General features: G+C 37.4%; 1 protein-coding gene across 10 annotated transcripts in view; it reads right to left on the bottom strand.

Annotated features, from left to right (window-relative positions):
* Window positions 1-310: 310 nt before the first annotated feature.
* The window catches only part of Adck5 (aarF domain containing kinase 5), a 72,116-nt gene continuing 57,358 nt past the window's right edge, over window positions 311-15,068 (bottom strand). For 9 of the 10 annotated variants that reach the window (XM_053776166.2, XM_053776164.2, XM_070086695.1 and 6 more), the window contains 2 exons: window positions 9,196-9,363; window positions 311-3,464 (listed from right to left, as the gene is read on the bottom strand). In XM_053776166.2, the coding sequence (XP_053632141.2) occupies window positions 3,350-3,464; window positions 9,196-9,363 (283 nt within the window). In that variant the 3' untranslated portion in view covers window positions 311-3,349. The remainder of the gene's footprint in view (window positions 3,465-9,195; window positions 9,364-15,068) is intronic. The other variant, XM_070086696.1, reaches the window with a different exon arrangement.

Below are 15,068 nucleotides of genomic sequence, written 5' to 3'. Positions count from 1 at the left end.
CAGAGCTAATTTTTTAGTTAGCAGATTAGTGGTTAGCGAAACTAACTTTTCCGTTAGCTATGCCCACCACTGCTGACCAACCAAAATATGATGTCTATGTGGGCAAGCAGACAGACTACTTGCAGCAATAGCCTGGTAAGTAATAGTCATGGGGATGTATTAAATCCATTGAGGTTATACAGCACCTCGGGAATGGAAACCACCCAAAAGGACGAAGGAGGCTCCAATTCCTTGAAATGAAAGCCTTTTCAGCAGCAAGGCCCCTACCATTATAGGGTAGGCCTCCTGTAGTAGGGTACAACAACAAATATTTAAACAATATAATTTATTTTACATAAACAGTATCCATTGTATCATAAAATATACTAAAAACATCTGGCAACACTGAGAAATTTTCTAACCTATGTAAAATTACATCACTAATAAATTCACTTATAATCAAATTAACCCATCACAGTGTAACAAATAAATTACATGAAACCTACACTGAGTTACTGAAGTTTGTTACACATACAGAATGTATGTGCGGTCACTGAAAGGCCACAATTCACCTGTACATTAATATCACGAGTACTTTAATTCCTACACAAAGATTAAAATAAATGTGGTATATATGTATATAGACATACATACACCTCTTGTATATGTATAAATATACAACACACTTCAGTGCATATACAATTTCCAGAGGTATAAATTTTTCAAATGGTCATCAAATGAATGAATGATGGAGAATGCATTTCCTTTTCTAGGGTCACCATACCTTGGTGGGAGATGACTGGTGTGTGGAAAAAAAAAAATCAGTGTTGACCTCATATACTGTTGTCATATTTGTCATCTTTCTTTATCTGCAGTAATGCAACATAAACATTTTTTTTCTGTTTCATATTTTCTTGTGTATACTGCAATTTATTTGGATATCTTACTTTGGTAACCACCAGTGAGAGGAAAGGAAGAAACTTGGAACAGATAAACAGGCATAGGTTGGTGCATTTTTGCAAATGTAAAAATAATAATGACATGTTTATGCAGTTATACAATGCTGAATTTCTAATAAGCATTAGTTGTAATATTTAAAATAAATATTAATAAACAAGACAATGTAGTAAACAATTGAAATGAAAGCTAGTAATGTATTTCTTAAGCAAAACACAAAAACACATGATCCACTAGCTCAGTACACTGCACAAAGAAAAATATTTATCTTGGAACAAAATTTTTACTTTTAAACCAATATGCCATTATTTATCAAAAATACACAATTTTAACATTTGTATGAACAATTTTAATGGTTGCATGAACTGTCTTTAGTATATTTTCTAAAAATCACCATCTTCAGACTTCTAATAAACTATTGGTATATGCATTTTGTTTGTCAAATTACAGTACTGCATTTACTTTGAATATGAAAGAAAAAGTACTTATTCATATACAGGTTGCAAAAAAATCCTGCAATTCATATTGTTATTAGATTATTTACTAACCTTGTGTAGAACATGTAAGTGGCCCATCAACCAAGAGATGGCAACACCTTTCAGTTGTATTTTAAAAAGAATTGGCAAGTATTTTATGTCATCAAATCTGTAAGTGCCTTTTCCCTTTTTCTCCTTGGAAGCTGCAAAACTCAAAGGTCAAAGGTGTTTTTTCAAAAGGAAATTTAAAAATTTGTTTTAAAAGAATTATTCAACCAAAAATGAGAGGCAATAGATATTAGAATGAGCTAATGCTCAAATGAAAATAATAATATCAAAGAATCAGAGTTGTAAAACTAAGATGAACTGACAGAGCTACTCATTGCTGTTATGCACAGAAAATGCATTACACAGTGAATGGATGCTTTCCACTTGAAGTACAGGACCAGTAGTATTCTCACTGTTCTGTTCTGATTCACAATAGCATACAAATATCTATAAGCCTAGTACAGGTTGACCATCACTAATCTGGCATCATCGGGACCTGTAGGGTGCCAGATTAGTGATTTTGCTGGATTACAGAGTGGTCAGGTTAGAATACACTTAACCCAATGGCGATATTTACGCATTGGCGATTTCACCCACTTTATGCCCTATTTTTGGCCCATTCCATTGTTTCAGTCTGCCAAACTCATAGCTATTTCACTAGAACTCCATTTGTTCTATCAATTGAGTACAAGACACCACCCATTTAACTATTTCAACTACTCAATAAAGTGGCCAGAAATCAGTAATTTGGCCAATTTCACACAAATTTCAAGAGATGCTAATTTCAAAACAGGGTCCAGAATAAACAATGCAGACATTCCTGGCACTAAAATAACATTTTCTCTGTTCATTAGTCATGTCTCCAGACTCCTCTTATATTACACTTGCTTTCAATTTTGAATTTTTATTCAAACAAAAAATAGAAGATTCACTGCTATGCAGACTACTGCATTACTGTAATAACTGTATAAATAATGTCAACCCATTCGTGACAGTGTATTAGACCGGCCAGATGGACACGGTCTTGAATATCAGCAAAAATCGAACATTTCCGCTGCTTTGAGCTCAATTTCAAGGTACTTTCCATCGTGAAACCAATCAAAATCATATCTATTTCTGTAATATACCTTCCATTGTATCAAATGAGACCAAAAAATGAGAATACAACCATAAAATCCATACGAAAATACACTGCAAAGTTGCTGTCTTACAAAATAAACAGAGTCGCAGTTTATTCTCATTATGCACTGCATGCTGCACGATTTTTTTATATAGTGCACACTTACTACACAGACCTATTCTCTCACATATAGGCCCAAATTTACTGGTCATAGCTAATGAGTGAGCTGAGCTCATGGCGACCAACAGTGGCTTCAAAGCCACCGTATCTTTTATGAACAATGTATGGTGTATGTGTTTTACACAACAAGAAACATTTCTTTTATTCATTGGAACCATGGCTACGGCTAAAAGTGAGCAGGTTATAACAATAAATGGAGAAAACCAAACTGGAATGACTTATGCAGCAAGTAGTGCCACCAAACAGTAGCAGCAGGTGGCGACCCCGGAAATTTGAAATTATGCTAGCCGAAATTAGTGCCGGATTACTATTTGCCGCATTAGTGATGGCCAACCTGTAGCGAACATAATGTTAAAAAATTTCTGTTTCTCTTTCTTTATAAAAGAGCATCAAGTATTCCCAGACTACAATTTTACTATAGTTTCACAAAATTAAGTATAAAAATTGGAAGCCTCTTTAAAACTTTTACTAAAGAAGAATTACAACTGGCTACCTGTAGAAGAACACAGTGAACTTGAGTTCTCAAAATATAAGCATCTCTCTCATATCAAGCCTCACCTATCCATCACCATTATGTCTGTCTTTGCTCTTAATAGGTTTGCTCTGACATGGCTTCAGAAATTTTAGACATGCTTGGAGCACGACCCAAGAGGTACAGTATATAAAGCACTTTTTTAATTACCCACACCTTCAGAGCTTCTTTCCTGTGTAAAAAAAAATATATATATATTAGAAATTACTAACCTATTGCCTTTGATAAGCAAAACATTAACCCCTTGACTGTCGCAACCCCAAATCCTGAGGTGTTGCAAAATTTCAAAAAAAAAAAAAAACTCTTATGAAATGATAGAGAATCTTTTCCCGATTGTAATGACACCAAAAGAACGAAATTTGATGGAAAACTGACAGAATTATGCTCTCGCGAAGTTAGCGACCTCGGCGATATATTTACAAATTGGCAATTTCACTCACTTTGAGCCCTATTTTCTGTTAATTCCATTATTCCAGTCGACCAAACTCATAGCTATTTCTTTAGAACTCCATTTTTTCTATCGATTAAGTACAAGAAACTGCCCATTTACTGATTTCAACTACCCAATAACATGGTCAGAAATTTGCAATTTGGCCAATTTCATGAAAATTAAAAAATATGACAATTTCAAAATAGGATCCAGAATGAACAAAGCAGACGTTCCTGGCTCTAAAATAACATTTTCTTTGTTCATCAGTCACGTCTCCAGGCCACTCTGATATTACTCTTGCTTTTTAATTTGAATTTTTATTCAAACAAAAAATAGAAGATTTACTGTTATGCAGACTACTGCAATATTGTAATAATTGTATAAATAATGTCAACCCATTCATGACTGCATATTAGAATGGCTACTTGGACATTTATTGGAAAATGACATCATTTGTTTACTTTTGAACATCGGCAAAAATCAAACATTTCCCCTATTTTGAGCACCATTTCAAGGTTCTTTTCATAGTAAAACCAATCAAAATCACCTCTATTTCTATAATATGTTTTCCATTCTATCAAATGAGACCAAGAAAACGAGAATACAACCATAAATACTACATGAAAATAGACCACAAATTCAGCATTTTAATTAAAAAAAACGGTCAGTTTCTTTTTTTCTCATTATGCACTGCTTGCGGCAGGATTTTTTTTATATGGTGCACACTGACCACACAGACCCATTCTCTCACATGTGGGCCTACCGGCTTTCTCCTGCTTGATTTGAAGCTGCTAGAATTTATGAGTATATGTATGTACGTCAAACACAGTGGCTCGTAAGACGTATATATATGACCGAAACAGTCAAAGGGTTAAGCACTGTAAAACCCAAGCCCAATCTTCCTTAATCATCATTCAACAGTTTTCTCTTTCACACTTTTCAACTAATTTATAACCAATTTCTTAATTTCTCATTTTCTCACTTATGCAGTACTTCACTCTATTCATCTCCTTTCAGTTTATTTCACTCATTTAAATTCTGCATTGTTACTGAATATTTTTATAATCAAATTATAACATCAGTAATAGGTAAAGAAATTACAGACCAATTTTGCTGAAATTGTTCAGTGTTTCCACATAGTATAAAATTCTATAATGTAGCCTTTCATACTGCATTATCTTTCATTTCATTTTGCATGGTAGTTTTGTAAATGCTTTACAGCAATCCCCTAACACTGTAATTCATGGCTTCCTTATTCATCAGCGTTTTGAGACATCTGTAGCTGAGTGGTATAAGATATCACGTAGGGAACTATGCCACCTTCTAAACGTGGATTCAAATCCCGCTGACCGCGATCTTTCTCTGCATATATGCACCTCCACTTGTTTTTGTGTGGTTCATTGATATAGTGTCACTTGTTATTATCAAAATATGTATACAAGAAGAAAATGAAATAGCTAGAAACCATGCCCGAGGCCCACTGGTGTGCCCAGTGCTAGGAAGAAACATGGTTTGTAACCAGGCTACCTAGCATTTTGAGGCATCTGTGGCTGATTGATCTAAGGCATCATGACACCTTTCAAATGTGGGTTCGAATCCTGCTGATCATGCTCTTTCTCAGTATATACCTCTGCTTCTTTCTGACACTGCTTTTGAGATATTTCAGTCTGAAGAGAAGTTGCAAAGATTGGTGGGCAAACTTGGAAGGGTATGTAAAACAACTTGTTGGTATTTTATACCATTTTCAACAAGGAATGTATGTTCATCTCACTGCTCTTAAATTGACTATTGGAATGCTTTTGGGAGTATAAACTATTTAATACATATTGCAGTGTCAATATTAAAAATAAGAGTAAGGAGCAGAGGGTTGAACGAGCAGATGTAAATATGGCTGACATCCTTCGCTTATGTCCCTGTTAATTTATCACAAAATACAAATTTAACAACTAGGTTAACACAAATTGTATATGAGATAGGTACTGTATACACATTACATATATCCAGGATCCTCTCATTCTTTAACTCTGAAATATGTGAATATAAGTAAGTTTATTCAGGTTAACACAAATACAGTTACACAGATTATCATACATAGCAGCATATGTGTAAAGAACCTAGGATAACCCAAAAAAGTCAGACAGAGTGACTTATTTCCAGGTACGTATATATAAATAGTGGTGGTAGTCTCTCATGAGCAGGTGCAGAACCTGTCAACCCAGTATACAAACATTACACCAGTATCATCACATTTTAGCTCTGATGATACAGATGATATGAAAACACTGCATGACTTGACTGGTATGCAGGAAATAGCTGATTTAGTCACATCTACTAATTAGACCTGTGATTCCTGTGGTGATAAACAATTTATACAGTGAATCCCCGCCGTTCGGGGGCCACAACTTTTGTGAAATCCAACTTTTGGCAACTTTTTTTGCCAAAATATAGCCCCACAGTTCATGATTGGCTTCGTGATTCGGCAACTGTTCAGTATGCATCCACCGTCAGTGTGCACACAAAGCCAGTCTCCCGCACCATTCACACTCAAGTGTGCCACTGTTTACCAGCAAGTGACCATCACCCCACGGGTTCATACAATACATTTCATAATAATCCACTGTTTTTTGTGCTTGCAACTGCTTAATAAGTCACCATGGGCCCGAAGAAAGCTAGTGCCAGCCCTTTGATAAAGAAAGTGAGGAACACGATCAAATTCAAGAAAGAAATCGTTGAAAAATATGAGAGTGGAGTGCGTGTTACAAAGCTTGCCAGGATGTATGGCAAACCCCATTCAACCATCACTTCGATCGTGGAGAAGGGAAAGGAAATAAAGTGTGCTGTTGCTGCGAAAAAGGGTAGATGTGCTGACAAAAAAGAGATCGCAAACCCTCGAAGAAGTGGAGAGGTTATTGTTGGTGTGGATTACCCTAAAACAGTTAGCAGGAGATATTATTATGCAGTTGATAACATGTGAAAAGGCAAGGCAGTTGCTTGATAACATGTGAAAAGGCAAGGCAGTTGCATGACAACCTGCAACGAGTGATGTTTGTGATTTTAAGGCCAGCAAAGGCTGGTTTGAGAGATTTAAAAAGCATAGTGGCATACATAGTGTGGTATGGTAACCCCAGATAAGGACTTGGTAACAAAGTCTTTAAGGAAGGGGATTCCCCTTCCAAACAATAGTGCACCTTCATCTTCTCCCCTCCTCCCATCTTCCATCCACCCAGAAGTCTTCAGTAAAGGTAAGTATAATGTTATTATTATTTTATATATGTACAGTGGAACCTCAAAAATCAAACTTAATCCGTTCCAGGAGCTAGTTCTAAATTCGAAGTCTGAAATTCGAAGCAATATTTCCCATAAGAAATAATGGAAATACAATTAATCCGTTCCAGAAACCCAAAAATAGTCACACAAAAAATACATTTTATAGAGATTAATTACAGTTTTACATACAACAAATACTATAGTTTTTAATTATGTATAGTACTACATATAAAATAACATTTTTACTTACCTTTATTGAAGATTGGTGATGGCATCTGGAAGATATGGAGGAGGAGAGAGGGAGTTGGGGTTAGTGTTTGGAAGGATAATCCCCCTCCATTGAGGACTTCAGGTAAAGCCCTCTCTGGGGTTACTTCCCTTCTCTGTCTTTTAATGCCACTAGGACCAGCTTGAGAGTCACTGGACCCCTGTCTCACAAAATAACTGTCCACAGTCCTCTGTTTCTGGTGCCTCCTTAACATTTCCCTAAAATGGGACATGGTTCTGTCACTGAACTTGTTGCAAAGATGGCTTGTTTCAGCTTGCTCAGGGTGGTACTTCTGCACAAACATTTGGACATCATTCCACTTGGCACAAATCTCCTTAATCTTTGAAGAAGGCACCTCATCCACTCCCTATATTAACACCTTTCGCAACATCAGCTTCCTTGATTTGTTCTTTCTTTGACAGGATAGAACCGATGGTCAACTTGTTTTTCCCATACATCCTGGCAAGCTCAACAAGTCTCACACCACTCTCATACTTCTGTATTATTTCCTTCTTCACATCTATGGTGTTTCTCATTTTCTTTACCACAGGGGTACCACTAGCAAGTTTCTTTGGGCCCATGGCAGCTTATTTCACAGTCCCACAAGCACTAAACACAACAAAATAATTGTAAAATGCGTGAATGAGAGCGCAGGTTAGTGTTCACTCGAGCATAAACAAAGCTAGACTGCTCACGGCGCCTGCGCGGGGATGCGGACAGAGTGGGCCAGTAGACAGGTCCCGTACCCGGCGGTCCGAAAATAGGGGCGCGTTCGATAATAGGGACACAATTTGTCCGAAAAAATGGTCCTATTTTCGAAACGTTCGATATGTGATACGTTCAATTTTTGAGGTTCCACTGTGTATACTGCTAAGTAGTAGGTTGGTAGACAGCAACCGCCCAGGGAGGTACTACCGTCCTGCCAAGTGAGCATAAAACGAAAGCCTGTAATTGTTTTACATGATGGTAGGATTGCTGGTGTCCATTTTTCTGTCTCATAAACATGCAAGGTTTCAGGTACATCTTGCTACTTCTACTTACACTTTGATCACTACACATACATGTACAAACATATATATACACACCCCTCTGGGTTTTCTACTTTCTTACTAGTTCTTGTTCTTGTTTATTTCCTCTTATCTCCATGGGGAAGTGGAACAGAATTCTTCCTAGGTAAGCTATGCGTGTTGTAAGAGGCGACTAAAATGCCAGGAGCAAGGGACTAGTAACCCCTTCTCCTGTATAAATTACTAAATTTAAAAAGAGAAACTTTCGTTTTTCTTTTTGGGCCACCCTGCCTCGGTGGGATACGGCCAGTTTGTTGAAAGAAAGAAATTACTTGATTTCTCATTGTTTTCTGTATGTAAATCTTTATTTAATTTGAAAAAAAAAAAAATATTAATATTTTTGGGTGTCTGGTTTCGCCATTCATCAATTTCATCCTTCGGCAGGCTCTCTGGAACGGATTAATCATGAAACTCGGGGGTCCACTGTATATAAACGGTGTACACTGTGGTGGCTCTATGAATTCCAAATATAAACATTTATTATGGCAGTGACACAAGATTATCCCTTCATTCTCTCATTTAACTATTTTACTTTTCACACTTTATCAATCACTAATATATTCAATATCTGTAGAAATGCACCTAGGGGTGAATAAATAAGTAAATGTAAATGATTAGTTATAGCAAAATTATTGGTCACTAGCCTTCATGTGTATCACCTTTTCCCCTCAATTTACTCCATGCTAAATGATAATTAGTGTGCTCACAGAAAATATGCCTCAATTTTTCAACATTGTATGTCAAAAGAGTGTTAAATGATCATGTCTTAATTGACGCTCTACTGTAATTAAAGAACAGGATAATAAAATTTAAAGATATTAGAAGGAAATGAACAAATACAAAATTACTTACATTCTTGATTTTCACTTACTTGAGATTATAATCAAAATAAAACTGCTCTAGCAATCCTTGTACTCTCTGTGAGAGTGTAGCATCAGGTGAAACAAATGCTCCCCTTGTAGCTGACCGAGCCATTAACGTATATCTGTCGACAACGTCTCCATGGTCCCTTGTGATGGCACGGACTGTATTTACGTTCCTTTATAAAATGAAGAGAGTTGGTACATAGCCTGTATAATCATGTATAGTATATACAAGTACCAAGTAAGAATATTAAAGAAAATCATTGTTTTTAATAGCTTCAATATGAACTTTGAAAATTATCACAAATCTTATCAATCCACCTTTTATATATATGTAGTACATTTTTCAGCATAACCTATCAGTTTGTACATACAGTCCAGTGTTTTGTACTTCAATACTACATATTTTCCCTTGTTTTATGAGGTTTTGCTTTGCTCAAATTCACTTAACGTGCGGCTACCCTATTTCTACTAGTAATTTGCTATATGTGGTATACACTCTTATTTCATCACCCAAGCTCAGCACCACTTGATGTTTTAACTTGCTTATACTGATATTCATAAGAAAGGACTGACAGTAAACAGATTTGGGAGTTGGAAATCCAGTGAGCATATTCTGAACAAAAACCTATGATTGGTTTTCAATTTAAGTGTCTTGTGCCAAATTATAAGAAAATGGACACCTGGCATAAAGATGGGTTGTGCCAACACAGTGGGGACTATGGGTGGAGTGAGGAAGGAAAGTGGGGTAGGAAGACATGTATTTACAGGTTCATAATGTGTCTACTTCAATCAAAAACAGGCTGTTGTTGGTGATAGAGGAAGGGAAGGTAAAAAAGAAAAAAAATTAAAGGGAAGGATTGTGACTAATATTTGAATTTCATATTTTCTCAGTTGTTTAGACTAAATTAACTTCTTTTATGCATATGATCATTTGGTGCATTTGGTAAGCTATTGTTTTGGAGGGGGGAGTAAACATTTTAGAAACGTGGAATTTACAATCTTAAAATGAATGTGTGTGTTTTACATGCACTGGTTTGTGTTATGCACCACAGGGACAGGAATGTATCACAAAGTTAGGAGGACCTTATTAGTAAAACTGTTAATGTGACAAATGAATACAGAAAATAATATGAGAGTGCATACTTAAGCAATGCTATTATAATTATGTGGAAAATATACTGTGCTAAATTAAAATTCTTCACCAGTAAAGAGTTAAAATATTTTATTAATTGTTCATAATTAATGTTTTACATTGAAGCATATATGTGAACAGTATTTAGATAAAGGTAGGGAAGTTTTCATTGCATTTATGGATTTAGAAAGGGCATATGATAGAGTGGACAGGGTAGCAATGTGGCAGATGTTGCAAGTATATGGAATAGGTAGTAAGTTACTAAATGCTGTAAAGAGTTTTTATGAGGATAGTGAGGCTCAGGTTAGGGTGTGTAGAAGGGAGGAAGACTCCTTTCCGGTAAAGGTGGGTCTTAGACAGGGATGTGTAATGTCACCATGGTTGTTTAATATATTTATAGATGGGGTTGTAAAAGAAGTAAATGCTAGGGTGTTGGGGAGAGGGGTGGGGTTAAATTATGAGGAATCAAATACAAAATGGGAATTGACACAGTTACTTTTTGCTGATGATACTGTGCTGATGGGAGATTCTAAAGAAAAGTTGCAAAGATTAGTGGACGAGTTTGGGAGAGTGTGTAATGGTAAAAAGTTGAAAGTGAACATAGAAAAAGAGTAAGGTGATGAGGGTATCAAATGATTTAGATAAAGAAAAATTGGATATCAAATTGGAGAGGAGGAGTATGGAAGAAGTGAATGTTTTCAGATATTTGGGAGTTGACGTGTCAGTGGATGGATGTATGAAGGATGAGGTTAACCATAGAATTGATGAAAGAAAAAAGGTGAGTGGTGCATTGAGGTATATGTGGAGACAAAAAACTTTATCCATGGAGGCAAAGAAGGGAATGTATGAAAGTAGTGGTACCAACACTTATATGGGTGTGAGGCTTGGGTTGTAAATGCTGCAGCAAGGAGGCAGTGAAGATGTCCTGTCTAAGGGCAATGTGTGGTGTAAATATTATGCAGAGAATTCGGAGTGTGGAAATTAGGAGAAGGTGTGGAGTTAATAAAAGTAGTATTAGTCAGAGGGCTGAAGAGAGGTTGTTGAAGTGGTTTGGTCATTTAGAGAGAATGGATCAAAGTAGAATGACATGGAGTGTATAAATCTGTAGGGAAAGGAAGGCGGGGTAGGGGTTGTCCTTGAAAAGGTTGGAGGGAGGGGGGTAAAAAAGGTTTTGTGGGCGAAGGGCTTGGACTTCCAGCAAGCGTGCATGAGCATGTTAGATAGGAGTAAATGGAGACGAATGGTATTTGGGACCTGACGAGCTGTTGGAGTGTGAGCAGGGTAATATTTAGTGAGGGGATTCAAGGAAACTGGTTATTTTTATATAGCCGAACTTGAGTACTGGAAACAGGAAGTACAATGCCTGCACTTTAAAGGAGGGGTTTGGGATATTGGCAGTTTGGAGGGATATATTGTGTATCTTTATATATATATGCTTCTAAACTGTTGTGTTCTGCGCACTTCTGCGAAAACAGTGATTATGTATGAGTGAGGTGAAAGTGTTGAATGACGATGAAAGTATTTTCTTTTTGGGTCACCCTGCCTAGGTGGGAGACGGCCAACTTGTTAAAAAAAAAAAAATTAACGTCAATGACATTAATTTTTTTTTGGATTAATGAATCATATTCATTATTATAATCAAATAAAGTGTTAAACCAACAAAAGTCATGCAGCGTTGTGGGGCAGAAAATAGTGCCGGGTCTATAAACAGCTAGTTGGAAAGGGGATCAGAGGTGAGGGAAAAAAAGAGCTGGAAGGGATGCTAAAGGCTATACTGTACATCAAAGTTCATGTAATAAAGAAGTTGCTGACAAGAAGTCAAAATGTGAGCGTAAATCAAAGTCAGGGCCGTCAGCAAGGAGGAAGATAAAGAGTGGCAGAGTGGCAGCGACGGTGGAGGTAAAGTCTGTGAGCTTGCTAGTAAACCGGACAATCCACAAGAAAGTGACGAATCGAAACAGGGACCCGACAAACCTCACAGAGAGGAATAGGGTATCACTCCATGAGATACCCATGGGCAAGACGAGTATGGCCAAAAGGAGACGGGAGAGCACAGTCTCTTGAGTATGGCAACAGTGGTTAAATGACAGTCACAAACCCATCATATTCAGTAAAAATGTTAAAAACAAATAAATATCCACAGATACTGTACAAAGACTAATTACTGTAATTTTTAAAGAACACAAGAGAGATATACCCTAGGCACCAATTATTTAAAACTGTTAAATATTTACCAAATTTTATTAGGAAAGTAATATGGTAAACAGTGTAGCCAAGCTATATGCAATATTATAAATGAGAGCAAACTATAAATACTGTACCATACTACAGTATTTGTATGTAATTACAGGCATTATACTTTTTAATACACCAGTCATCTTCCACTGAGGTAGGGTGACCCCCCCCCCCCAAAAAAAAAAAAGATAAAAGACATTCCCCATCATTCGTTCAATCACCGTTTTGCCAGAAGTGGAGTAACATCGTAATTCAGATGCCCCTCCAAACTGCAACATCCTCAACTCTCCTTCAGAGTGCAGGCACTCTACAGACTTGTTCTTAAACTCTTGGTAGGCTGGTCACCCTCAGAAACTTAAAATTTTCAATAACTTTCAAATTGTAACTTTTACAATTAACATGGAATCCCCACCAGGTAAAGCAGGTAAAGAAGTTGGAAAAAGTGCAAACGTTTGCAATGCAGCTAGTCCAAGAGCTGAGGGAAATGAACTACAGGAGCGGCTAGAATGGCTAAACCTGACAACACTAGAGGGCGGAAGGACCAGAGCTAACATGATTACAATATATGTACAAAATAATGAGAGGAATTGATAGGACAGACAAGAAGTCTGTTTGAGAAGCAAGTCTCAGGTACATGAGTTACCCGCTGAAAGCTAAAAACACAGACAAGCCAGACAGATGTTAGGAAATAGTACTTCTTTGGTCTTAAGAGTGGTCAAGACATGGAATAACCCAGACAGTGAAGAAATGGTAGAGGCAGAATCCATACACAACTTTAAGAATAGACATGAGAGGGCTCACACAGCTAGGAAAGTCAAACCAGTAGCAGCCAGCAAAGAGGTGAGGCCAGGAGCTGATATTCAACTCCTGCCATCACAATCAGCTGAGTGAGAGAGACAGACAGGGAGTGAATGTGTGCATATGTGTGTGCATGTGCAATTGTACATGCATGTGCATGTGTGTATGCGTATGCAAGTGTGCATGCATATGCAAGTATGCATGCATGTGCATGTTTGCATGCATGCATGCACTGTCCTTTCATAATATGAAACAAGTCTTAAATGTTTTGTACTCTGGCATAATTGTTAGTCTTCTCTTTGTCTTATGAATACAAGACAGGTAAATCTTATAGGCTTCTACTTGCATTCAGCATAGAGTTTCCTGTATTTTAAGTCTTAAGCTGCTGATGACGTAAATTTGTGCTAACCATTCGACTAACAATTATGTAAATTTATACCTTGATTTTAATGCCTCCAAAATGGTCCCAAATAGCTTGGTTTGGACTACATCAGAGAAAACAGGTCTGTGCCATAGGTGTAGACAGTATAAAAAAATCATGTTGTATGCAGGGCATTTTGGGGGTCAATAAATGCCAGTTACAACACAACTTCCTCCACATGGCAAGCACTTATGTTGTCACAAAATGGTCACAAGTCACTGTCAAAGCTACATATAGTAGTGTGCATATTAATTGGGACAGTGATGAAGTGAGACATTTATTTGGAAAATTAATGTTATTTGAAAAATACACAATAATGATGACAGATAATTGATTTAATAAGAGATACCTGGAGAGGGTTTCAGGGATCAATGCCCCCGCAGTCTGGTCTGTGACCAGACCTTGTAGTGGATCAGAGCCTGATTAACCAGGCTGTTACTGTTGGCCGCACGCAAATCGACAGACGAACCTCAACCAAGCTGGTCAGGTACTAACTTATGTGATATGACTACCCTTTGCTTTTATAATCACTGTTACATGCTTTGGCATAGGGTAGGGGTCGGCCTAGGAAAGGTTGGAGGGAGGGGGTAAAGAAGGTTTTGTGTGCGAGGGGCTTGGACTTCCAGCAGGCATGCGTGAGCGTGTTTGATAGGAGTGAATGGAGACAAATGGTTTTTAATACTTGACATGCTGTTGGAGTGTGAGCAACGTAACATTTATGAAGGGATTCAGGGAAACCGGCAGGCCGGACTTGAGTCCTGGAGATGGGAAGTACAGTGCCTGCACTCTGAAAGAGGGGTGTTAATGTTGCAGTTTAAAAACTGTAGTGTAAAGCACCCTTCTGGCAAGACAGTGATGGAGTGAATGATGGTGAAAGTTTTTCTTTTTCGGGCCACCCTGCCTTGGTGGGAATCGGCCAGTGTGTTAATAAAAAAGAAAAAAAAATAATTTTTGCAAGTTCTTTGTTGTGGTACCACGTCCCAATAACAGCAGCAATTAGCTTCCCCACAGCTGAACAGTCCTGTTTTCCAATCCTGTGTTATGTTACTGCCCATAGATTCTCAATTGGGTTGAGGTCAGGAGAATTTCCAGGCCAATTTAGAACGCTCAACCCACTCTCTTCGAAGAATGTCAGCATTTTTCTGAAAGTATGGCATGGAGCTAGATCCTGCTGGAAAATGCCTTCTCTATAAAGAAAGTCTCTATCCACAATGAGAAGCAAATGAGTTGCCAGGATTACTTCGTATTTTTCACTGTTCATTGTTCCCTCAACAATAAGCTGTCCAATAAAA

The sequence above is a fragment of the Cherax quadricarinatus genome, chromosome 19, assembly GCF_038502225.1.
Source record: "Cherax quadricarinatus isolate ZL_2023a chromosome 19, ASM3850222v1, whole genome shotgun sequence".
In the NCBI taxonomy this organism is placed as follows: domain Eukaryota; kingdom Metazoa; phylum Arthropoda; class Malacostraca; order Decapoda; family Parastacidae; genus Cherax; species Cherax quadricarinatus.
Note: the sequence above shows the minus strand (reverse complement) of the source record. Positions and strands in the feature narration are given on the sequence as shown.